Source organism: Oikopleura dioica, chromosome PAR (assembly GCF_907165135.1).
Source record: "Oikopleura dioica chromosome PAR, OKI2018_I68_1.0, whole genome shotgun sequence".
Taxonomy (NCBI): domain Eukaryota; kingdom Metazoa; phylum Chordata; class Appendicularia; order Copelata; family Oikopleuridae; genus Oikopleura; species Oikopleura dioica.
The window spans coordinates 13,558,120-13,581,959 of record NC_137293.1 but is presented as its reverse complement, the minus strand read 5'-3'; the positions used below and the strand labels follow the sequence as shown (position 1 = coordinate 13,581,959).

The following is a 23,840-nucleotide window of genomic DNA, read 5'->3' as shown; positions in this document are numbered from 1 at the left end:
ATTTTTGAATATTTTCAGAGGTTCAAAAATGACTCTTTCGGATGACGATGTTAACCGACAAATCGATCATATGATCGCCTTTATCAAGAATGAGTCTCAGGAGAAAATCGAAGAGATTTATGCTAAGGTAACTCCTTCTTGATTTCGATGAGTTTTTTACTTTATTTTAGGCTGATGAAGAATTCCAAATTGAAAAAGGTCGGCTTGTCAACCAGCAACGCATCAAAATCATCGACTTTTATGAGAAGAAAGAAAAGACACTGGAGCAACAAAAACGCCTTCAACAATCAAAGTTCATCAACGTCGGTAGATTGGTAAGAAGAATTCAGAAATATTTATTTACATCAAAAACAATTTTGAATTATTGATGAAGATTCCACCAGTTGACTTTTCCAGCTCGGTTGCGGTACTTCTTGAGCATTTTTTCGTATTTTCGGCTGTCAGTTGAAAGACATCGAACGCGCCTCTTCATCATTTTGCGCTTGTCCCAGTCGCAGTTGTTATTTCTATCGCAGACACAGTTTATTTCAGCGACTTTTTTGGTTTTTAATTTTTTATCGATTTTCAAATTTTAATCTAGGAAAGGTAAAATCATTATTTAACCGGCCCTGTTGGAGTTCCGTTGCATGAAAGATTGCATTTTCCTCCAACTTCAAAGTTATCGCATTCCATCAAGACGCCATATTCAAATGACTCTCCATACTTTTCGTATGGATTGGGGCAAGAAAAGTCGTCTAAGCGCGGTCGGGTGTTTCGACCAATCTTTCGCTTGCGGCCGACGCCGTTACCGCATGTAAGACCCTTCTTTTTAACTTTTTTCGCCTCCTTCAGCTTGCACTTGGTTTTACCCTTTTTAGTTTTACATTTACAGTTAAGTTTTTTGAAGTCGGGGGTGAACGATCGCTCAGCACATGTAACTGGGCAAGATTTTCTAAATAGAACTTATCAACACCTTGGGCGGAAGACTCAAACTTACGAGATTATATTATCGCATCCAAGAACAACCCCTTCTCCCATGTATTTGCCAATCTCTTTCTTCAAATTGCAGCCAACTAGTTCCTTCGGTGCATTTGGATCGATACATTCAATTTCATTTTTCTTGAGTTCCTTCCACTCGAGCCATTTGCATTTGGATCCTTTGCATGAGCAATTAACCTCGTTCATCGAGCTTCTTGCACCGCCGGTAACACAGAACACCTTGCATGAGGCGCGATCAGTGGGCCGACCATCTACAGTGTCACATTCAAGTCTTACTTTTGGGAAGCTTGGGTAAAGCTCATTGAGTGCGGCGCACGCTGGTGCAAGAGTTGGGATAGTACTTTGAGTTGTGGTAGTTGGCGGAACTGTTGTCATTCGTTTCTGATTAACGCACGCAATGTCTTTGCCATCCCACTCACATCCTCCATCAGGAGCGATACAGTTACAGGTGATAGCATCGACTCCTGTGTTGATAACATATCCGGATCGGCCACATCGCGGGCTGCACACAGAACCATCCTTGAATGGTGGAAGACATCCAGTGAGAACGACATTTCCTGTCACAGCACCGTCAACCCTAGGGTGATTGCAGAACTGTGGAGGATGTTCGCACTTTTTGTAAGCATTCCCTTCAAGGCCTTCTGGGCATGAGCAAGTCGCTGCCGCTCCGAGGTTGTTTGTACAGATAGCGCCTTCGCCACAAGTACCTTCCTCAAGACATTCATTGATATCAACACATCCAGAGTCAGTGTTTTCGAATCCATCACTGCATATGCAGTCGTAAGATCCCTCGTTATTTACACAAGTTTGATTTTCGCCACAAACGTTTTCCAAACATTCGTCAACGTCAACACACATGTCTTCGTCCAGTCTAAGACCAAGTGCGCAGTCACATGAGAAGCCAGTTTCCTCATCAGGATTAGCATTACAGGTACTTTGAGTTGGACATGTATCGACCCCATCTTCACAAGGATTTTCTCCCTGAATAAAATTTCGATTATTCAGTATTTACTTATTATTTTACCTGGCAAATGTAGCCGGGATATTGAACAATAAACTCATCATTGTACTTTTGTTCAACGCAGACACCTTCACAGTCGCTATCAGCACAGCTAGCTTCGCCGTGAGAAAGGATCTGTTTGATCCAGGCATGGAAATATCCAATGTTGGTTGAGACGCCTGGTGTTCCTTCTTCGTCGCAAGACTGGCCAAATGCTGTTAGGCCGTGAATAACAGGCTGCATCAGCTCATCGACGCACCAGACGGATGCGCCGACACCGCTATTGCAAATATCTCTATTAGAGTCGGCATACGTAAAGCATTTGTGGTGAGTGTTTTTGAGAGCTAAAAACGTATAAAAATGAGAAAGATCGATTGTCCTACCAAATGCTGGGTTCCATTTTTCACAGTAATCCAGTCCGATGTTGTTGACATTCGATTCTCCAATATTTCCATCTCCCTGAATACCGAGTACCTTGCATTGCTTTCCAACGGCAGTTTCAACTTCGTCAGATAGACAAGCTGGTTGAACAAAGTTGTTGAACTCAATTGTGTGAGATAATCGGATTATGGCAATATCTGCGGCCTTGCTGTTGAACTCATAGAATGAGTATAATGGATGAATAAAGACTTCATCGACTGCTTCACTGAGAACTGGTTTCGGTCCTTCCACTCCATATTGAATGCCGATTAAGCTCTTGTCAGTACTGAATACGCAGCTTGCAGTTGTAAGAATATGCCGGTCATCAATAATGGAACCTGTACAGAAAGGAGTTCCAACATTAGACCGACCAGCCTGCATAATCAAGAATGCTGCCCATGGGTATGTTGCTCGAGGGCCTTGAGTGATGAAGACATCCGAATCTCTACAGAATGTTTGAGCGTTCTCACATGATTGGCCATAAAATCCCTCTGGACAAGTGCAAATGTATCCACCGATGTCGTCCTCACAAACGCCTCCATTCTGACAAGGTTCGGCAGCACAGTCATCAATCATTTTGAGGTCAACTCCACAAGTATCGCCGGAGTAATCATCGACACAGTGACAAGTGTAACCGCCCGCAGCATTTTCTTCACAGTGACCTCCGTTCTGACATGGTTCTCCAATGCAAGGATTCCCAACAACAGAATCAATGAACTCTTTCTGGAAACTGATGTCAGAGAAAACAGCAGGGGTACTTTCAAGTCGGCATCCTTCAGACCAAGAGAGAATACCAGCTAAATATGGCATGCCACCATGGAGACACATGAGAGGTCCGCCAGCATCACCTGTGCAGGCACCTCTATGGTCAAAATATCCTGCACACATGTGAATATCATTGTAGTAGCCTCGAATGTTGTTCTGCATGAAGTGATTTTTGCACAAAGTATCGCTGAAAAGTGGCATGTCGAGCTCATGAAGCATGTTGTTGTTTCCGTCAAGCATGGTTTCTCCCCATCCAGCCATGTAGCATCGAGATCCTTCACTGAACTTTATGTCCTCGTCTGGAAGGCACATTGGCTGGACATAGTTGTTAAAGTACATCTCTTGAGCAATGTGAAGAACGCAGATTCCATCAGCCAGATTAATCACGTTTGTATTGCAAGTAATACTTGAAATTGTGTGAACCGCACGAGTAGCTTCATCGGTGTTTATCTGGAATCCGCCAACAATGACATATAAGTCCTCAGGCTTGCTATTTGTGACGCAAGGCTTGGCTGTCAGTACAAAGTGTTTGTCGATGATTACACCTGAACAGTACTGGCCGTAATTGTCAGCAATTTGAACAATCCAAGGCCATGCGCCAGCAACAGATACTTCACCACCAACGATTCTATCTGCCATTTGAGGAATTCCTCGATCGATTCCCATTGACATGAGAGATCTTCCCAGTCCATGTGTCGAGTTTGCAGCTCGTTTGCCTCGGAAACCACCGCCGCCTCCAAGGGAAATCCCAAGCTGTCCAAGTCCAATGAATCTTGTTTCAGTAGATTCTTGGAACATGACCTCGCACTGCGGAACTTCTCGGTCACACAGTCTTCCAGCCCATCCAAGCTCACATTCGCATCTGTAGGAGTTAAGTTCGGTGATGCAAGTGGCATCATTTTTGCATGGATCATCCTTGCAACCGATTTCGAGAGCAACTTCGTCAATTTCACAGTGTCTTCCACTAAAATTCGTTTTGCACTCACATCGGTAGTCCGCTGCTCCAACAAGTGTGCAGACTCCATCGTTCTCACATGGCTCAGCAGCGCAAGCGTCGACGATAATGTTTGAAATGAAATCCAAATATGAGGTTATCCTTAAAATCGTTAGTTATGAATCAACGAGCCACATATTATTACCTGGTGTAAACACCCGGGTTTTTGGCATCGGCACATCCTACTCCAAATGAGACAACGCCCTGAAGATAGGGGTCGTTCGAACCATTTTCTTGCTGGTCATAGCAGACAAACGGCCCGCCAGAATCTCCTTGGCAGGCATCCATAGTTCCTTGCTCATAACCAGCGCATAGATGTTCTTTTTCGTAAATACGCACCATCTCATCATCATACCAGTTTTGGCAAGTTTCGTATGAGATAATTGGGACAGCGACTTCATTCAAGTTGAACTGATTTAAACCCGGAGTGCCCATAGTGTCTCCCCATCCAGCAACTTTGCAGAACTCTCCAATATCAGGACCGCCAACTTGCTCAGGGAGACAAATCGGTTTGACTCTATCTGTCCACTGGATTGGTTTGTCCGTCTTGAGAAGACAAATGTCATTCACAATGGTATTCGTTGCCATTTGGTATTTCTCGTGACAAATAATTTCTTCGATGCCAAAAGCTTGCTCGTATTCTTCGCTGCCGTATCGTTTTTGGACACCAGCATAGAATGAATACCTAGCTGGGTTTGGTTCTGACCAGCTAGTGACATAGCAATGCCCAGCAGAGATCAGCCATCGCTCAGAAATAATAGTCGCGCCACAGAACTGACCCATTTTACCTTTATTGCGATCTGCTGCCATCACGATCCATGGCCACTCTCTTTGATCTGCTGTAATTCCCCCAACGATACGGGAATTGATTCTACGTGCTGTAAGGCTATCGTTTCCATTGTCGAAATTAATTCCCTTTGCACACTGTGGATGGGAAAGAGAACTGCATTCTCTTCCAGACATACAGGTTTCACTTTGTTCTCCAACGCCTTCGCAAGCGCCACGTCCTTCACACGTTCTCCTGCGGAATTTGAGTCCGACCCCGCATTCTCTGGAGCACTTAGACCACTCTGTCCACTGTGTCCATTCAGCAACAGCTTGACCTTCTTTCATAACGGTTTGAATCCACTCGTTGTAAAAAGCCGCCTTGGTGAAATAGTTTCGATTGACCGAAACATCCTTGCATTCTTCTCGCTGAGTGGATATACCAGCAAGGAGCCATTTTCCTCCCACAAAGCAGGTCAAAGGCGATGAAACGTCTCCAGTACAGACACCGATGCCTCCAGTTCCCGAGCAAAGAGTGTCTTCAGTCGAGCAAGGCCTGTGGAATGAAATTGGGTACTGTTGAAGTCGTGTTGGATAGAACAACGCTTCGTTCTTGGCAGATCCCCATCCAGTTGCCACGCAGAGAATATCTGGAGGAATTTCTCCTTCAATCACACAAGCTGGGTTCGTCCAAGAATCAAGCTTCGCTGACCATGAAAGCCTGACGAGAGCAATATCATGTGCGCTTGTATCTGGATTGTAATCAGGATGAATGATTGTCTCTTGAACGCAGATTTCTTGATGATTATTTTCTTCGAGATTATGCAAGCCCATGACAGCGGAGAAACCTTTATCACCCATCATTGATGCACATTTGGCACTTGTAAGCACATAATCCGGGCTAATCAGCGAACCGCCACAAAAATGCCCACTTGGTCCTTGTAAAGAGACTTGATGAGGCCATGAGCCAGGGACAGCCTCTTCCACATGAACGCCTCCCATGATTCTGGAGAACTCCTTGTAATGTTCACTCGGGCTAACAATAGATCTTGTGTTTCCTTGAAGGCCAGCAGGTCCGACGGGAGTTGAAATCTCAGGGTGTACTTCTGGGAGACTGCATTGGTAGACTTGGCTCTTCGAAGCTCTCGAGCAGCCAATATTGATCGCTGACTCGATGAATTCAGCTCTTCCTTTAACCATCTTTGCCATTTTCAAGGATGAAATCGCCATCGCAGGGCAATCAACCGACTCGTCCAGGTAACCGTGGACTTCGGAGTCGTACATGCTTGTAGACAGAAGCCATTTTTTGAAACGACGATCGTAGTAGAAATACACGTTTCGTGACTGATGTCGATAGTATCGACCGCGGTCGTTGTACACGTAACTCCCAGTGACCATACTGTGATCTTCGGCATTTCCACAAAGGATTAATGTGGGGCAACACCCAATATTATTTGTTGATGCAGTGCCGCTTTCGATGTCATCTGTACTAGCAACCGGTCCGGCATCGAGTTCTTTCTCTTCGTCGCTTTCTAACTGATGGAAAGTGTTTTTCAAAGTCTGAGCTTCATCGCATGGAGTTATCTCACAAAACTCAACGGTTCCGTTAACATAGCACCATGGTCGGTCCGCGTCATTGGGATTTCGGCAAAAGTTATGGTGGATTGAATCGGTAGGCATATGATGATCCTCTTCAGAGAGCTGATCCCATCTATCACAAGTGTTGTAATTTTCTGTTTTGAAGTTAGTGCCGTCGTAGTCAGCTCCATTTCCATTTAGACAAGGGGTTCTACGAGCACAGCTTCGGTATTCCTATTTATGAGTAAGGAAACAGTATTGTTTATTTTATTAACCTGGTAGTGTCCGCCACAAGCATCGTTGGCAACTCTGTTGAAAGCTCTCCCTTCTTGCATATTGTGACATCTTCTGACCCGCTTGTAAACACCCTTCTCGCAAGCCGACCATTCTGTCCAGTCGGACCACTCGTCACTCTCTTGGGCTAACGCGCCGAATATTAGAGCTCCGAGGACCCTCATCGGCGTGAAAAAGTCCTGAAGTCTGACTTTCGTTTCAGCATTCAGCTTGGGGGTGAGCATCCCGACGCATCATAACGCAGAGTTGCGGTTGATTTATTTATCCTTAGAACCAACAATCTTGCTGTCATTGACTCTTTCTATTCCGCCGCGTTGTTAGACTTATCGCATGGACGGAAATACAATAACAAATCTAACAATTTCATAATTTAGGAAGTCCTGAAGGCTCGAGAAGTCCATGTTGAAAACCTCATGAGTGCAGCGCAAAAAGAACTGCTAAAGATCAGCCAAGACAAGGATGCCTACAAGAGCATGCTCGAGAAACTCATTGTTCAGTCAAGCTTCCAGCTCTTGGAAGATAAGGTCTACGTCATTTGCAGAGAGTGCGATAAATCTACTGTTGAGGTTCGTTTTACAGACCGCCAGACATCCACTATCTTATTTAGGGTCTATTAGACAACGTAGAAGCAGCATACAAAGGTGCTACTGGAAAGTCTCTCTCAATCTCAGTTCATCCTTCAAAATCCCTTCCTAAGGACTGTGCTGGGGGTATCAATCTCTGCAACATCAACGAGTCCATTACTGTAAGTAATTCAACAAATGTGCTACTCTCACGGTGCTTTTAGATTTCCAACACCCTCGAAGCGCGACTGGATATGTTGGCAAAAGCGGGCCTTCCTCAAATGCGCGAAACTCTCTTCGGATCAAACCCCAACAGAAAGTTCAGAGACTAAATTCTGAGAATTTTACTCTCGGCCGTACTTACTTTTCAATAAAATTTCTTCATTATTGACTTCTCTAGCATACAATATTCTCCACTCAATTGCATCATCAAATTATATACCCGCGTATTTCCTTGTCCATATAACTATCAGTTACAGTAAAAGAAAGTTCATTTGTCTATTAATTTTTCAACACTATTCATGTCATTACAGTATTATCGAAATGTGCAATAAAACAGAAGGAAAAAATTCAAAGACGTTTGATTAAAGATAGGATTGAAAAATGTCTTTCAACATCGATCAGCTCGGAAACCCAAATATGATGATGGCTGGAGCCGCCGCACTTGGTCAGGAGGCGTCTGCATATGATAATACATCTGATGTTGAAGGTTGAATAATTCTTGTTGAGTTGATAATAAATGTTCTGTAGCAAACTGGGCGGCCAGAGCTTTTCAGCAGGCCGAAGTTCATATGAAGCTATTACTCGCTGTTGGACCGGACAGAATGAAATTTAGTCCGTTAGATGACGAGCTCTACGCATCGTTCCGAAAAGAATTTCCCGATTTCGATGTTGTCAAGATTGACGAGGATGCCATGAAGGTTTGCGACTTGAAATTCAAACTCTATTGACGATAAATATTTTCAGAGTAAAGAAGGCAAAGAACAGTGGCGCAACTGGGTTAATCAGTACAAAGATACTCTCAAAGATTTCAACTTTGGTAGCCTTCTCAGAACGGACCCAACGCAGGATTACTCCGCGGAAAATACGGTACAGACTTCATTTCAGTTTTATTTTGAGTAATTAAGATTTTCTGTTTGCGAGCTCAATTTCTCGCCATTGAAATTGCACGAAATAAAGAAGGACACAATCAGAAAATCGTCGATGACTCGAAGAAGCAATCAGCTGGTTCTTCTGGTGGCTGCTGTGGATCATGTTAAAACATAAACGAAGCCGCGGATAATGAATGATATTTTTTCTGTAAAAAGCGTGTGATTCAGAAAGACTTCCGAAAGATTATGTATGCAGAAATATCCCTCTTCAATAATGATTCCGATTCAGAGAAATAAAGCATATTTCGTAATGTGTTCGAAATTAGAAAACAAAATTGACTCGTTGAATAACGATGCCGAGTGGCTTCCAAAAGCATTCCAGCAAGCTCAAGTTCACATGAAGCTTCTTCTCTCGCTCGGCCCGTGCAAGATCAAATTCAGCCCTCTTGATGAGAAGATATACGAGTCGTTTCGAAAGGCATTTCCTGATTTCGATATAAGTAACGTTGACGAAGATCTTCAAGATGAATTGATAAGTGGAGACAACAAGCTTCAGTGGATAAACTGGATGGACGAGTTAAAAGCTGATCTAAAGGATTTTGACAGAAAAAGTTTGCTTCGAAAGAGACCAGACGGAGATTACACATCCATGAATACGGTTAGAAGCTGAAACTAATCTACTAAGAGTTGCATCAAAATCGTTTTAGACATTCTGTCATCGAGCTCAGTTCTTGGCCATAGAAATCGCTCGGAATAAAGAAGGTCTCAATCAGAAAATCGCCGATGCTTACAAGCAAGCAACTTCTGGTGTACGGGCATCTGGTGGTTGCTGCAGCCGATGCTAAAGATCCCAAATTTGCTGTTAGAATTAAATTTTACCCTGCCTCAGTTCAACAAAGCCAGCAGTTGAATTTTTACTTGTATGGTACAATAAACTCACTCCTTTTGACACTTAGAATGGACGCGAGTCACGCGACAGTATTCCATTCTTTTGGAAAGAATCGAAAACTTACTCAAATAAAATTTGAAATCACGGAGCAGCAAGTAAAAATTGGCAAGCGAGATCTTCTGCGTCGAAATATTATTGGAGTGCATCATGAAATCTCAAAGAATCCTGATGATAAATTCAGCTTTCTCAAGTTTTTCTATTACCCATTGGATTTGAAACCGAAGCGTTGCATCACCGAAAAGCGAGAGGTTTTTACAGTTGTTGTCTATGATAAGAATAAAAGTAGGTGAGTAAATCAGGTGATCTTTCGAACTCTATCGTTTATTTTCTAGAGAAGAAAATGAAGAGCACGCAGAAGAGCTGCTAAAATCCCTGTCGCGCCCAAAAAAGAAACTGTTCATAATTGTTAACCCCTTTAGCGGGCGAAAGAAAGGCGGCAAAATCGCGGATAAGCTCTCTTCAATTCTCTTAGAAGCCGGTATTTCGAATAAGCTCGTGAAAACTACTCATGGGGGTCATGCGGAAGAAATTGCGAGGACAGAGAGCTTTAGCGAATACGATGCTCTTGTCACCGTCTCAGGCGATGGATTAGTTAATGAAGTCGTCAACGGATTACGGCAGCGGGAGAAAGACGATGCTCCCCCGGTTGCGCCAATTCCAGCAGGTTCTGGAAATGGACTCGTCGCTTGTCTCGGTATGATGCTCAAATCTCATCATGTCTTATCTTCAATCTAATAGTTTCAAAAGTCCCTGGCAAGCACTCATGCCTATCGAAATCAATTCATGCTCTTATTCTCTCTTCTGAATCTTTCTCAAAAACGATAGATCTGATGAAAGTCGATTACAACAACTCGTCTCGTTTCTCTTTCCTCGCCATTGCGACTGGCCTCGTCGCAGATATCGACATCAACTCAGAACGCTTACGTTTTCTCGGCGGCGAGCTGAGAAATCTCATTTACGGCGTCGCATACATTATCAGAAAAAGAAAGTATCCTATGGATCTCTCTATTGAAGAAGAGAGCCAGTCGAAAGATGCATTGATCTCAATGGTAGTAGCAGTTTGCTCGATGCTCGACGAACGCGTGACCTTCTTTCCCGAGATAGATGAAGCACCCGGCATGTACCTTCATCAAATGAAATCATCTGTCACCAGAGGCCAGCTAGTTAAACTTTGGGATCTCGCAGAAGATGGCGGAAAACACGTGGAAGCATTTCCAGAACTGGCAAATAGACCTATCAAATCAATAAAAGTATGCGTCCTGTTTCCCGACCGAATAATGCATATTTTTAGATAAAATGTGAGAAAAAACAACTTTTTACCATCGACGGAGAACCGTTTCACACAGACGAAGTGCGGATAACTGAATATAAAGACGCTTTAAAGATCTTTTATTAAACCTACATTCCTTCTTCAATTTCTTTGTATAATTTTCTTCATGATTCTTTCTGATAACCGATCCAAATAAAAACTGATACGAAAATTTTATGATCGTTCTTTATCAGAATGGGCGGTACGGAGGAAAAAGAATTTCCAACTGATAAAGCCACGGAAATTATCAAGGCAAGACTTTTTTTGTTCCTTCTTGGTATATGATTTGTTTAGGAGCAGATAACATCCGTGATCGGAGATCAGAATTACTCAAGATCGCATGCTGAGCAATGGTCAAAGTCAATTTCGGAGAATATTGCTGATGAGCTAAAAAAGCTCAACTTGGATGATATTAAATTCGTGATCAACATCACTCTCTTGGAGAAGACCGATAAATGCTGCTCGGTAGGCACGGATTTTGTAACGAAAAGTAATTTTTTTAGACCGCCTCTCAATGCATCTGGGATAGTGGGCGAGACCGTCAAATCAAAGTTAGATGGGAGAATAAAGGACTGCATGTATTCGCCGATATCTTCGCACTTTCATTCGTTTACTGAAAACTTCACTACTAGACTACTTACCAAGATCAGTTAGAGATCAATTCCAAAAACTTTTTTTCTGTTCAAGATCAATAAATCTTCACATCTCGTAGAAAAATCAAAACTAATTCTTTCAGATAAAATGACGAGGAGGTTTGAAATGACGGATGTTAGTTTGGAAATGAAGGATGCAAAAGATGAGAGGATAGAATCAGTTCGTCCAGAGAATCAAGAGAAATTCAAAATTGAAAAGAACGACCTTGAGATATCGGAAGAAGATAGACAAGAACTTGAAGAACTGGAAGAACTCTGGAAAATAGCCGGCGGACCGCGAAGATTGACGATGGAAGACTATCACGCGGGTGCTTTCGGTCTTTATGAAGATCTGGACACTGAGAAGGAAGAAGCTAATTCAGACATTGTTACAGATTTGACTGATGAAGAATATCTTTTTTGCATGGTAAGGTCTTGTTTGCATAATTTATGATTGATTTGTATTTTAGAAAATGAACGACTTCAAATACGAGTACTCAGAAGTTAATGGCAAGAAAGTGCTCGAAATGTGGACTTACGCTATTCCGAAATTTCGGAAGCAGGTCGAAGGGGACTTCGATCCAAACATTGCCAACAAGCGAGACACTTTAAACAAAGATTGCATACTGGTCTTCAAGGAGTATGTGAAGGAAAACGATCTTTTGAACAAAGACCCTGAATGTATTCTCCGACAATACAAGCTGATCTTCTGCAAAGAATACATCGAGTTCGTACGCAAGCCGGGTCGAATTCGGACAGCGAAAACGGGGGGAGTATATCAAGCGACGATGTTCTGTGTTGATCGGTTGGACTAGTTTCGCGCTTCTGATACTAATCATATTTAGAATTTTCCTTGGAGAAGGACAGTGTGCGGCAGATGCTGTTTCAAGCTGCATTCGAGTATCTTACAGACTTTGGCTGACGAAGCGGAGCAAGAACATCAAATCGATACGAAAGTTTTTCAAGAAGCCGCCAGTGGAAGACGGAAACTTGCATGTAAAACTTCTTGATAGCAAGGAGTTACTAGAAAGTGTGCGTGAAGAGCTAATGATGAGCAGATACTTGTTGATTGATTTGGAGGGAGATCAGCTTGGCCCTAACGGAAAAATTACGCTTATTCAAAGTAATAAATGCCGTTTTTTCTAGTTACTATTTTCAGTTAATAATTATACAAGCAAAAACTGCTACCTTATTGATATTCTGGCCATTGGCGACTACGCACTGAGAGAAAAAGATCCACAAGTCGGCTGGCTGAGAGACATCCTTCAATATCCAAGAGTGATCAAGTTTTTTTGGGGCGGAGTTTCTGATACTGCGAACTTGTATGCAAGCTATGAGATTAGCGTCGCTGGTTTTATTGACCTTCAAGGTAAGTTTTAGCGAGTTTTAGTTGTTCAAGTTCAATAAAAATCTTAAGTCGTGGAGCTGCAATATCGAGAACGATTGATCTCCTTGACGAATGGTCAACAAGACCCAACGAAGAAACACCCTCTGGGTCTCGAAGCAGCATATGAATGTAACAATATATTTTCATTATTTTTCATATATTTTCTTTAGTTTTCTCTGACAAAAGCTTGCTCCGTTTCAAAGCTGGTAAAGCGAAACACAAGACTGACTTTCACATCTGGAGTCGTCGGCCTATTTCAAGTCAACTTCTAAAGTACGCCGCTTTCGACGTTGCTGCCCTGCGTCCTATCCTCCATGTCTTCGTGAATACACTTCAGCTGTGGAAGTGGGGTGCTTGGATAGGAATTATTTCTAAGTCGGGGATGACGACGTATCCTCGACATAGGACTTGCTACTACTGCCTTGTGTAAGAGATGAGCCGCCTTATCTATTTCTCATAGTTATATTTAGAACCTTGTCGATTGATTGTTTCTCAAAAACTCAGCAGAAATCTTACGGGATCTGCAAAATATGCACAGAAGAAAGCCATTTGAATGAAATTGAAAACAAAGAGAAAACACCAAAAAATTACGAGTCTCTTCCAAAAAGACAGCCGAGTGAAAGTCGGACAGAAGTTGATCCAAGTTTAGGCGAAATGGAAATGCCCAACCTCACTTTCATCTCAGTACAAACAGACCCAAAAGCACACTTCTACCCAAAAGAAACTGTTCTTCAACGAATAGGATTCACTCCAAAAGATTACTGAACTGCTTGTAGATCTTCATTTTATACTGTTTCACGTTCCTGGCAATCAGTTCACTCGCCACTGTTCACTAGTTTAAACGTTAAACTGCCATGTTAACGAGTTGATTTTAATTTTCAGAAAATATCGAATGAAGGAGTCAATCTCAGTTTACTGCCGGGTGAAACCTACAAAAGACACTGCTCGACATGAGGCCTCACTCGTCGATAAACTAAAGCAGCTGGAAATTGTCGTCCCGAAACTAGATACTGATGGACATGTGAACAACAAAACAGAATTGCATAAATACAAATTCAACGAAATATTCGAACAATCGGCGTATCAAGATCAGATCTTTAGCAAAGTAGCAAAACCAGTCGTCGACAATGTGCTTAATGGATACAACGGTACTATCTTCGCTTACGGTCAAACTGGCTCAGGAAAAACTTTTACCGTCACTGGTGGAGCGGAGAAATACGCAGACAGAGGGTTGATTCCTAGGACACTGAGCTATCTCTTCGAGCGATTCATGGTTGATGACGAAAACGATTATAAAATGCAGATTTCCTACCTCGAGTTGTATAATGAAAACGGTTACGATTTGCTCTCCCCTGCTCACGATTTCAAGGGACTCGAAGATCTGCCAAAAGTCACGATTCTTGAAGACCCAAACAGCGGCATAAAAATACGAAATTTGCAAACATTTCCGGTTGCCACGGAAGAAGAGGCAATAAATCAGCTCTTTGTTGGAGACACAAACAGATCGATCGCAGAAACACCGATGAATATGGCCTCCACTCGGGGTCACTGCATTTTTACAATTTACATTGAATCAAGGAGATCTGAAAGTTCAGTCATCAAGCGATCAAAGCTCCATCTTGTCGATCTTGCTGGTTCTGAAAGAATCGGAAAATCTAGCGTGGAATGGAACTCGCAAGTTGCAAGAGAAGGGAAGTACATAAACCTTTCCCTACATTTCTTGGAGCAAGTTATTGTGGCTTTGAGCGAGAAGAAAAGAGATCATGTGCCCTACAGAAACTCTATGCTCACATCTGTCTTGCGAGACTCCCTCGGCGGCAATTCTATCACCTCTATGATTGCCACTGTCTCACTAGAGCCAGCGAACATACAAGAGTCTCTTGCGACTTGTAGATTTGCCCAACGAGTTGCAAAGATTAAAAATGAAGCTGTTTTGAATGAAGAGCTTGATCCAAGCCTGCAGATTCAACGGTTAAAACGAGAGGTCAATCAGCTGAAAGAGCAATTAAGACTTCAAGGTGAGTCATTCTTGATTACGGAAATTAACAATTTTTAGATGGAAGCCCGAACGCCGGAGAACTTCTGACAGAGTCCGAAAAGCACGACCTCGATCACCAAATACAGAACTTCCTCAAAGACCCTGATCCTGAAACAGTACTGAATCTTGACGGAGATATGCGAAAAATCAACTACTCAATCAAACGCCTCAAAAAATTCGCCAACTCTTCTGGTCGTCCCGAAGGAATCGTCCGCGAGAGTGGTGAAAGTGCCAATGTAAATTCTAAGCACAAGCAGTTTCAAATCACACCGGAAGAGCTTATCAGATTGAAAGAGATCCTTGAGCAAAGAGATACAGAAATCGCTGTTCTGACACAATTATTGAAAAAAGAAAGACGCAAGCCAAGGAAAAGGTTAAATAGCACTAAAGTGCAGTGATAAGAGCTCATCATATTTTTAATCTTGTATCAGGCAAACAACTCCATATGAGCCAGAAAAATACACAAATCCTCCTCTTGATCATGCCCATTCGAGCACTATCGCCGTTTCTGAAGATCTCTCCTCAAACACGCTGAAAATGACTTCAAACAATATGTCCGAGGGCCGCAAAATGGCCTTTGAACGTTGGCGAGCTGATGTCTATGTCGAAGATAAAAACTACAGGGCGCAGAAGAGCGAGCTCGGCGATTTGATTTTGCAAGCAAAGGAATTGGTTAAAGAAAATCACCAAAACTTTCTGTAGCGAATCGTGCACGTGATTAACCACTGAAAGGCAAAAGGAACTAAAATACATGAACATCGAGCAGTTGTAAATCGATTGAAAGGCGAACTTGCGCATGTCCAGGAACAAATTGCCGTTCGAGAAGCAACTGGGCATCTTGACAACGAGATGGTTCAAAAAGCTAATGATCTTAGACGAGAGATAGAGGTTAATCGGCGGAGCTATCAAGGTGAATTTTTGTCATTATAAGATTTTAATGGATTTTAGATGCTGTGCTTGAGCTGAAAAAGATCAAGCCCGAAGTCGAACATCTAAAACACTCGATCGAACGACAACGCATTGATATGCATAAGGAATTCGACAAATGGTTCCAAGATCAAGCGGAGCGAACTTCCCTTCGGTCCTCTTCAGCTGCCTCCTTTGCTGCCGAGCAACGCTCTCGTCCTGTTTCTGCCGCTTCTCAAGCTACAGGCGTATCTCTTACTGGTGACGCGCAAGCGGATTCTGACATTCAAGCATTCATTCAAGCTCGACAACGGATTTTAGCCCAGAGACAATCCTAGACATTTTAGATCACCGTTTTGCCTTTTTTCACAGACACTTCTCATTTTACTTTTCTACCAATAAAACATATTTTTACAAATGACAGTCTACTGTACTCTTTTGAAGAGTTTCTTTAATACAGTGACATTCTTGGTAGAGTTGATTTATTCAGGTGCAGTTTAAATCTTCAGTAGAAAACGGCAGGTTGATTGCATAGAAAACAAATTTTCGCAAGATTTCCCACGTTACGTAGAAAAAGCAGTATTTGGAGACCCTTGAAAACGTCCATCGTCGCGGCATGGCTTCGTTACTTAAATATACAGAAGTCAGAGAGTAATATATGAATGAGATAAATTTATATATACCCAACAGGGATGTTTTATTGCAACGATCGAAAACATGCACCTCGTCATTTCTAGATCAAATATTGTTGGCTAAAATCGAAGATGACAGCTCATTAGTTTTTAAAATGCGCCCAATGAAACGAACACACAGTCAAGCTACTGTAACGCAACAAGTATCCAACAACGATTCTCTCAAGGAGGCACAATGTATCGTTAGCAGGAGAACCAGGGCTGATGGCGGAACGCAGTATTTGGTCAAATTGGGGAGGACTACAACTCCAGCTGGTTTGATGAGGAGATGTGTAGCGAATATCTTTCGGACATGATCAAGGACTTTAATTCTAAGGATCGGAGCTGATAATTTCCAAAGAAGGAGGATGAGTAAATTATTTACAGCTCAAATAAGTACTCGAAAACGTCAATGAAAAGAAGTAAGAAGCTGACTATGCTGGCCACGAAGGAACTCAAAGCCCAAGGAGTGAATTTCTCAATCGGCCCAGGAGGCGATAAAAGTATGCACCACCAGTTCGTTGAAAATCTGGGGAAACACGGACTGCGAGTCTGGAAGGATGCGCACGCAGATGGGAACTGCTTCTTCCACTCGGTCGTATTTATTCTGGAGCAAATTGGAAAGAACAAGGAACGTTTTCGCGTTATGACAGCATCAGACACTAGGGCATCTTCGAAACGTCAAAAAGCGAAAATTTACTTACAAAAGTCTACGTCAAATTGCATGTAAAACACTGAAGACGAATCTTTCGGAGTATCAAGAATTCCTTGATGAAGAACCAAAGGAGTATCTCAAGGTAACAATTTTCGCCCTTTCTTTTACGAAAGCTTCAGTACATGGCTCAAGATGGCGAGTGGGCCGACCACGTAATCATCCAAGTTTGCGCTGAAGTTCTCCGTCGACCAATTCTCATCGTCAACTCAGACCCTTGGAATGAGCTTCTTTTCGTCAAACCAAGAACGACCGACAAAGTTCACGGCCGTGCTCTCATCCTTGGCCATCTTAACAACGAGCATTATGTCGCCCTCACCATTAAAACGCCCGAATGTCAGTGAAAGCTGTTAATAAACTTTGACCCTTTTTAGTTATCGACGTGTTCTTTCTTTCGTAATTTTGTGAGTCTAGACTCCGGAAAGACTATCAGGAAATGTAGGGCCACTTTGTCAGAAGTTTGTTTTCTGCATAAATTCTTGCATGCTGAGTAAATCGACTGAAGCTTGAGTTGAAGTGATAGTAGGTCGGTGTCCAACTGTATCAATAAAAAAAGAAAATTCCTACTCGTGTCAGTTCCCTATCAAATATTTGCGCATCGTGTTCACTCGTCGTATGTTAAACTATTTGCAATCCAAATTCTGATTCTCCCATTTAGCATTTTCTCAATTTTTTGATAGAATCAAAGAAGATAATTTAACATCGAGTATGAGTACGAGTAAATCAGATAATGAGGAACTGAGAAGAGCAGCAGCTAATGGACTCGTTGAGACAGTTGAGAAGCTTTTAGCGCTGAAAGCAGGTTTATTTCAACACCTTAGATTTTTTTGACATTTGCCTATTTATCTTGTCAACAGAACTAGAAGATAAGAATAATGAATTGTTTAGTCACTAACTTGGATGACGGAGGTGTTCATGGACAAACAGCCCTGCATTGGGCGGCACAGGCTCGGATATTTTTGAATTTTCCTGTTTGCCAAGTTCTTTTGTTGTCAATTCTGACAGCTTTCGGAATTTTAAATATCCTGGGTGAGTCCGGAAGTACGAAAATCTGTCAGATTCTATTGAAGGCAGGCGCCCAGCCAGATCTGGCGAATGAAAGGGGTTGGAGTCCACTCTTTCATGGAGTTTCGGGAAATCACGTGGATATTTCGGAGATTTTGATTGCAGCTGGGGCGAATTTGCACAGAAGATCAAATACTGGAGATACAGGTAACTATATATTATAGTCGACGAGCAAAAAATCAACCCCTAAAACCCCTTCAGGTAACTGCCCGAAACTTTGGGGCTATAAGTATTTTGGCCCATCTTAAAAATTTGTAATTGAAAATTTTTTGGTATGATCACGTGATCATGTGATACGGACCCTCGAAAAGCTAGAAAAGCTTGCCAACCTCGATCCCCTGACTGCAGGTGATCATAATGTAGCTCACATGAAAGAGCACAAAAAGTTCTTCCTATAGAATCCAAAACATTTTTGGTGGCGAGATCACATGACTCGCTAGAGGGAAGTGAAGCGTCCAAAATGGCCCTATTTTCAATGTATTTTGGCCTGAGTAATCCGTGAAACCTGCATTTTTACCTCAATTTTAGCGAGTTTTGAGTCCTTACATAGCTTCTAGCGTGTCCTGTAAAGACGACACCAAGAATTTTTTTGACTAAACCACTAGAACAAACGAAGACCTTTCTTTTTAGCCTCACGAGAAGATGATGCCATAAGGGGATCAAGCTCGGCAAGCATTTCTAGCTTTTCGAGGGTCAGTAACCCGTGATCACGTGGTCAGACCAAAAAATTTTCAATAACAATTTTTTTAGTTTGGCCCAAATACATATTCCATAAAGTTTCAAGGCTTTACCAAAAAGGGTTCTTGGGGTTAAATTTTTGCTCGTCGGCCCATATAGTCTATATTTCGAGCTCAATAGTTGTTTAATTCGCAGGAAATCCTATTATTTGAACACTAGTTTGTGATTTATACGTGCAACAAATTTTATATGCTTTGTAAATCCGATTTGAACGTTGTTTTAGTGCTACACATTTGCGCTAAACGTGGCCTAGTGGAAATGCTCATGCGACTGGTACAAGCAGGCGCTGATCCAAAAATACGGAACAATTTGGGTCAATTGCCAGAGGTCAGTCTTATGTTCATTCTGGATTGAGTAGATTTACGTGTTTGCTGTCTGATCTTTCTTTGCGTTTACTTGTTCGGATGTCAAACTATTAAATTTATGATCTTGCGTCAGAGACAGAACTTCTGTCAAACCAGAATATATAAAGAATGTTTTAAGTAAGGAATTTTTCTAGGAAATAGTTCCAACTACAGTTGAACGGGAAATTGCGAGCTGGAACAATGAGCTTGGCAATGCAAGGTTTACAGATAGCATCGGTAATCAACATCTTTAGTGCTTAAATAATTGTAATCTTAGAGTACCCTTCTCCTCGATTTGCTCAAAGACACTGGTCAGTGGACTCAAACGGATTCAATTCAAATGGGTCCTCCATTGAATCACAGAATTCAGGAAGAAATTCGCCTTGCAGGTTAGATTCGTCTTGTGTCCTGACTTAAAAATTCTTAGTATCATCTCTCTTAATGAAAAGACAAGAATACCAGCTTATCGATTCGCAGACGATTTCCGAGATACCTACTGTCCATCTTCAACTGGAGAAGAGAGAGCCAAGGAAGGAACTATCGTTGTCGCCAATAAAGAAGATCTGACGCCGATTTCCCGGTACGTTTTCTAGCGATAGAATTTTTATCAAGTATTCAGAATTTACTTAAAACATCAAAATAAACCTTCGCCACGACTTGAAAGGCTTTTGAATCAGTGGAGAAAGCATGAAAACTTGAAGGTAAAACGAAGAAAATTAATTTGCCTGATTGAAAATTGTAGATGCGACTTAGAGATTTGATCAACGAAGAGATTGAAAGCGAGCTGCAAAAGATTCACGTTGAACATTTTTGAATGTGCTCATTTTTAAATTTTACTGTATAAAGTCCCTGTCATTGAAATATAACTCCAGCCTATCAAAATTTGTGAAATCAAAGAAGACTTTTTCTTGTATTGACGACAGCGAAGTGTAGATTCACTTGTAAAGCAAATACTCTGACAATAGTTATTGTCGAAAAAAAGTTCCAAAAGCGCATTGTTCACCCACTGATTTCGTTCAAATTGAGATAAGCCATGCGACTTTGGAGTCTTTTACTTTTTTCAAGTTTTCAGCAGGGCAGTGAAGTTCAAGGCCAGGCGGTGCTGAACATATTTGATGATACGGTTGAAGACTTAGGTACTGTTTTTGTTTCATAATGAGTATAATACGGTATCGATAGCGGCGTGGATCGAAGTTTTGACTCTTACAAAATATTTCTATGGAGATACAGTTTCAGCTGGTAATCAGGAAAGGAAAATTTGTCTTTGGAAGTAGTGTCTCTTTATGATATTCAAAGACATATTTATCTCCTTGATTAGCTAATCTACGAGAGCAGAATCCTCTATGATCGCGCGATGGTGAGATTTCGAACAGTCCCAGGCTCAAATATTCCAGGAAAAGTTCTGAAGATTTAACGAGAGGCAAAATCAATGATTTTGAGAGAACTTTTATAAGTGGTCTGGTGGAGAGGAATATCTTCTGAAGATATTATTGATACAAAAGAGGATTTGCAAAAGTATTTCTACGCTATTTATAGATTCATCGCGAGGTTTGTTGATTACATAGAAGACATCGCCATCGCAAGCTGCAAGATCGAAATTATCAGGGCTGCAGCTATTGTTATTGATCCGCTTTTTGGTAGAGAGTACCTTGTTTTCCGAGTTCTCAAATTTATTTAGATGCCTTGGAGGGTGATTTATTGCCGAGCTCTAACTGGGATCTCACAATTTTACCCTTGAACTCTACCATCGATCCATGTGCCTTTGCTGACAACGGGACCAAAATGAACATCATGAATCGAGGTAAACAGGTTGTTGCTTATCAATATATATTTTCAGCTGTCAAAATCATCAACGCTGTTGACTGGGTTGATGATCAATTTGATTTTATCGAGCTTTTCTGGAAGGTGTACGGTCAGTTCTTTTCAATTTAACTGTTAAAATAAGTTTACTGTTTCTTTTTTTCTGAATACATGTTTATTGAATAAAAAAGTCTCGCAGATTTATTTTCAGTTTCTTATTTTTGGAAAATGTAGCACCAAATGTTTAGGGACCATGTGACATGGTCCATGTCCTATAAATTTAAGTATGCCTTGAATAAATTAATTAAGTTAGGTAGATCAAGACTTTATCTAAGAGACTAGTCGCAATTTGAAGCATTCGAATAAGCGGCATCTGATGTAACACTGCGCACTCTAGCACCATCAATTAGCAAAGGATTCCCACGAGACCTATTCTGCTGCATTCTGATTTTGTTTGAAACTCAAAGCTAGCTTCTGTCCTTTTCAAGAGCATCAATGAGATAAAATGATGTCAAAAGAGATCAATTCAAACTTTTCAAAGACAATTTACTGCTGATCTCTTCTTCGAGTAGCTAAGCTACCGTAGCTATTTCTAACAATACAGTGCTTATGAGCTCCCTGGGGAGACACCGCCTCTCTATTCTCGAGCGCGACCTTCCATTTGAAAGCGCACAGACGCTGTCGAGCGATCTCCCTTTTCAGAGTTTTATTTTTCAGAGTATCTTCTTGCATTATGGCAGACTATCCACCAACTGCGCTTTCTGAGGGCGTCAAGAAACTCCCCGAGGTAAGAATAGCTGTTCATATCTTGCCAATATAAATGAAGAATATAATCAAATATAAATTTTAGTGGATTCAAGCTGGATGCGGCGACAAAGAATACTACTGCGAGGAGAAAGGTGCCACTTTTCTGGCTGAGAATCTGCCTGACAAACTCCCGGACCTGTCCGAACATAAGTAAGCCGGCCGCAGATCGATTGTTCCATTTCGTACCTTTTTAGCAACATCTTTGCCGAAGCAATGCGCGCGAATCCAGGCATGTACGACGAGCTCAAAAACAAGACGACCAAGTTGGGAGTCAACATTGGCCACTGCATCAAAACTGGCATCGATAACAAGGGCCACCCTATGATCAAGACTTGCGGCCTTGTCGCTGGGGATGAAGAGTCTTTCGAGCTTTTCAAGCCAATCTTCGACCCGGTAATTTCCGCTCGTCACAATGGATACGCGGCCGATGCTAAGCATCCCACCGACCTTGACGTTGACAAGATCTCGTGAGTAAATTTATTCGCCTTCTTTATCGAGTGAAGAGAGTGTCTCTTGAAAAGATAAGAGCTACCCAGGACAAGTTAGAATCCCAAGCTCATCAAATATTATTATTAGCTCTCTCTCTTGAAAAATGAGCTTTCTTTCAAAAATGATAAGCGCTTAGAATCGTATTCTTATTGATATTTAACCATCAATAACTATTTTTAATAGTGATACAAAGATCGATCCGACTGGCAAATACGTTCTTACTTCACGCTGCCGAACAGGTTAGCAAATATACAAAAAATTCAATTTTCCAGTGGGCGTGGAAGTCTCAACGACAATAATTTTCAGGACGATCTCTTCGAGGATTCCGACTCCCTCCTTGCTGCTCATTTGATGAACGACGGGAGATCGAACGATTGGTCGTCAAGGGTCTCAAGAAGCTCGAAGGTGATCTTGCTGGCGACTACTTTCCCCTTGCTGGCTCTCGATCTTATGGCGAGAAGCCGAATGGAATGACCGCCGAAAAGGAGGAATACCTTCGTGAGCGAGGAAACCTCTTCCAGGAACCTGACTCAACTCTTTTGCTTAGCTCTGGTTGCGGCCGACACTGGCCTGACGCTCGAGGTATTTCAAAATCATAAATCCAATTTCCCATTACTCAGGTATTTTCCACAACAACGATGAGAATGTCTTCGTCTGGATCAACGAAGAAGATCACACCCGACTCATCTCCATGGAAAAGGGCGATAACGTCAAGCAAATCATCTCGTAAGCTTCCCAGAAGATTATAAAACGCTAATTGTCTTTCAGTCGATTTGCAAAGATAACATCTTCTCTCAAAGATGTTCTCAAGGAAGAAGGCGTTGAATTTATGCACTCTGAGCATCTTGGCTGGATTTTGACTTGCCCCTCTAACTTGGGAACTGGACTCCGCGCTGGTTCAATGGTCAAGGTAAAAATCATGTTTTTGTAAAAAAAGAGCCGGTTTGATTAATAATTCAGGTTCCACTCTTCTCCGCCAGAAAGGATTTCAAGGATGTTTGCAAGAAGATGGGTCTCCAGGTTCGAGGAACTAAGGGTAAGAAAGGGCGCCAATGAATGTTTATGACAAGCTCTTCAGGAGTTGACTCTGCCTCTACTGGTGGCACATGGGATATCTCCAACGCCGACCGACTTGGAAAATCTGAAGTCCAGCTGGTAAACATTTTCATCGAGGGTGTTGCCCAGATCATTCGATGGGAACAGGCCCTAGAGAATGGCGAAGATATCGAGGAACAAGTTGCCGCTGCTTCCTTCCCAGAGAAGTACTAGGCATTCACGAGTGTCGACTTTAGAAGAATCGCGTAGAACAAATTTCGTCAAACATGTTTCCACCGCTCTTTAGTTCCTCATCATTCATTTTAATTTATTCTTACTTTCTACTTCTTCGTTTTCTAATTCTTCATTTTTTACTTCATCACGCAGTTTCACTTTCTTAAAATTTTAATTTCAGCCCTTCCCAGACCTATGACTTCACGAGAAAAGTGACTGTTTTCTAACAAAATAAATTCGTCAATAGAAATCCGATCATTCACGTACAGTTCGACA

At 41.9% G+C, this 23,840-nt stretch overlaps 11 protein-coding genes and 1 long non-coding RNA gene across 12 annotated transcripts; 11 read left to right on the top strand and 1 right to left on the bottom strand.

Annotated features, from left to right (window-relative positions):
* The first annotated feature begins 9 nt into the window (after positions 1-9).
* LOC145701313 (V-type proton ATPase subunit E-like) lies at positions 10-7,748 on the top strand. The gene is made up of 5 exons (XM_081778535.1): positions 10-127; positions 171-314; positions 7,169-7,360; positions 7,402-7,539; positions 7,582-7,748. The coding sequence occupies exons 1-5, from the start codon at positions 29-31 to the stop codon at positions 7,687-7,689; spliced, it is 681 nt and encodes a 226-aa protein (XP_081634661.1). The 5' UTR covers positions 10-28; the 3' UTR covers positions 7,690-7,748.
* On the bottom strand, positions 312-6,983 carry LOC145701305 (uncharacterized). Its single transcript, XM_081778525.1, has 7 exons — positions 6,776-6,983; positions 4,303-6,734; positions 2,362-4,259; positions 2,003-2,322; positions 977-1,959; positions 604-931; positions 312-534 (listed from the first exon to the last, which is right to left on the bottom strand). Exons 1-7 carry the CDS (start codon positions 6,956-6,958, stop codon positions 523-525), a joined length of 6,156 nt encoding a protein of 2,051 aa, XP_081634651.1. The 5' UTR covers positions 6,959-6,983; the 3' UTR covers positions 312-522.
* Positions 7,749-7,926: 178 nt separating the features above from the next.
* LOC145701316 (uncharacterized) lies at positions 7,927-8,709 on the top strand. Its single transcript, XM_081778537.1, has 4 exons — positions 7,927-8,066; positions 8,108-8,277; positions 8,324-8,446; positions 8,485-8,709. Exons 1-4 carry the CDS (start codon positions 7,961-7,963, stop codon positions 8,614-8,616), a joined length of 531 nt encoding a protein of 176 aa, XP_081634663.1. The 5' UTR covers positions 7,927-7,960; the 3' UTR covers positions 8,617-8,709.
* Positions 8,706-9,397, top strand: LOC145701315 (uncharacterized). Its single transcript, XM_081778536.1, has 2 exons — positions 8,706-9,106; positions 9,156-9,397. The coding sequence occupies exons 1-2, from the start codon at positions 8,723-8,725 to the stop codon at positions 9,291-9,293; spliced, it is 522 nt and encodes a 173-aa protein (XP_081634662.1). The 5' UTR covers positions 8,706-8,722; the 3' UTR covers positions 9,294-9,397.
* On the top strand, positions 9,394-10,878 carry LOC145701310 (uncharacterized). Its single transcript, XM_081778532.1, has 4 exons — positions 9,394-9,683; positions 9,730-10,091; positions 10,136-10,647; positions 10,689-10,878. Exons 1-4 carry the CDS (start codon positions 9,406-9,408, stop codon positions 10,791-10,793), a joined length of 1,257 nt encoding a protein of 418 aa, XP_081634658.1. The 5' UTR covers positions 9,394-9,405; the 3' UTR covers positions 10,794-10,878.
* LOC145701318 (dynein light chain Tctex-type 1-like) lies at positions 10,827-11,417 on the top strand. Its single transcript, XM_081778540.1, has 3 exons — positions 10,827-10,958; positions 11,001-11,171; positions 11,210-11,417. Exons 1-3 carry the CDS (start codon positions 10,902-10,904, stop codon positions 11,321-11,323), a joined length of 342 nt encoding a protein of 113 aa, XP_081634666.1. The 5' UTR covers positions 10,827-10,901; the 3' UTR covers positions 11,324-11,417.
* Positions 11,418-11,440: 23 nt separating this feature from the next.
* LOC145701309 (uncharacterized) lies at positions 11,441-13,582 on the top strand. Its single transcript, XM_081778530.1, has 7 exons — positions 11,441-11,765; positions 11,809-12,143; positions 12,184-12,461; positions 12,498-12,707; positions 12,756-12,854; positions 12,896-13,151; positions 13,196-13,582. Exons 1-7 carry the CDS (start codon positions 11,448-11,450, stop codon positions 13,488-13,490), a joined length of 1,791 nt encoding a protein of 596 aa, XP_081634656.1. The 5' UTR covers positions 11,441-11,447; the 3' UTR covers positions 13,491-13,582.
* A 28-nt stretch (positions 13,583-13,610) lies between these two features.
* Positions 13,611-15,424, top strand: LOC145703686 (kinesin-like protein KIF6). The gene is made up of 2 exons (XM_081781070.1): positions 13,611-14,743; positions 14,782-15,424. The coding sequence occupies exons 1-2, from the start codon at positions 13,618-13,620 to the stop codon at positions 15,159-15,161; spliced, it is 1,506 nt and encodes a 501-aa protein (XP_081637196.1). The 5' UTR covers positions 13,611-13,617; the 3' UTR covers positions 15,162-15,424.
* Positions 15,425-15,453: 29 nt separating this feature from the next.
* On the top strand, positions 15,454-16,081 carry LOC145703687 (uncharacterized). The gene is made up of 2 exons (XM_081781072.1): positions 15,454-15,673; positions 15,712-16,081. The coding sequence occupies exons 1-2, from the start codon at positions 15,613-15,615 to the stop codon at positions 16,005-16,007; spliced, it is 357 nt and encodes a 118-aa protein (XP_081637198.1). The 5' UTR covers positions 15,454-15,612; the 3' UTR covers positions 16,008-16,081.
* Positions 16,082-17,679: 1,598 nt separating this feature from the next.
* Positions 17,680-20,081, top strand: LOC145703739 (uncharacterized). The gene is made up of 9 exons (XM_081781131.1): positions 17,680-17,854; positions 17,941-17,999; positions 18,087-18,264; positions 19,079-19,182; positions 19,355-19,436; positions 19,477-19,588; positions 19,627-19,779; positions 19,819-19,900; positions 19,942-20,081. Exons 1-9 carry the CDS (start codon positions 17,761-17,763, stop codon positions 20,011-20,013), a joined length of 936 nt encoding a protein of 311 aa, XP_081637257.1. The 5' UTR covers positions 17,680-17,760; the 3' UTR covers positions 20,014-20,081.
* Positions 20,082-20,518: 437 nt separating this feature from the next.
* Positions 20,519-21,197, top strand: LOC145703987 (uncharacterized). Its single transcript, XR_014134402.1, has 3 exons — positions 20,519-20,836; positions 20,878-21,000; positions 21,037-21,197. It is a non-coding gene; the product is annotated as an uncharacterized LOC145703987 (long non-coding RNA).
* Positions 21,198-21,645: 448 nt separating this feature from the next.
* Positions 21,646-23,814, top strand: LOC145702763 (creatine kinase B-type-like). Its single transcript, XM_081780030.1, has 9 exons — positions 21,646-21,786; positions 21,850-21,956; positions 22,001-22,273; positions 22,479-22,534; positions 22,602-22,877; positions 22,916-23,021; positions 23,064-23,205; positions 23,256-23,331; positions 23,374-23,814. The coding sequence occupies exons 1-9, from the start codon at positions 21,733-21,735 to the stop codon at positions 23,562-23,564; spliced, it is 1,281 nt and encodes a 426-aa protein (XP_081636156.1). The 5' UTR covers positions 21,646-21,732; the 3' UTR covers positions 23,565-23,814.
* Positions 23,815-23,840: the final 26 nt, after the last annotated feature.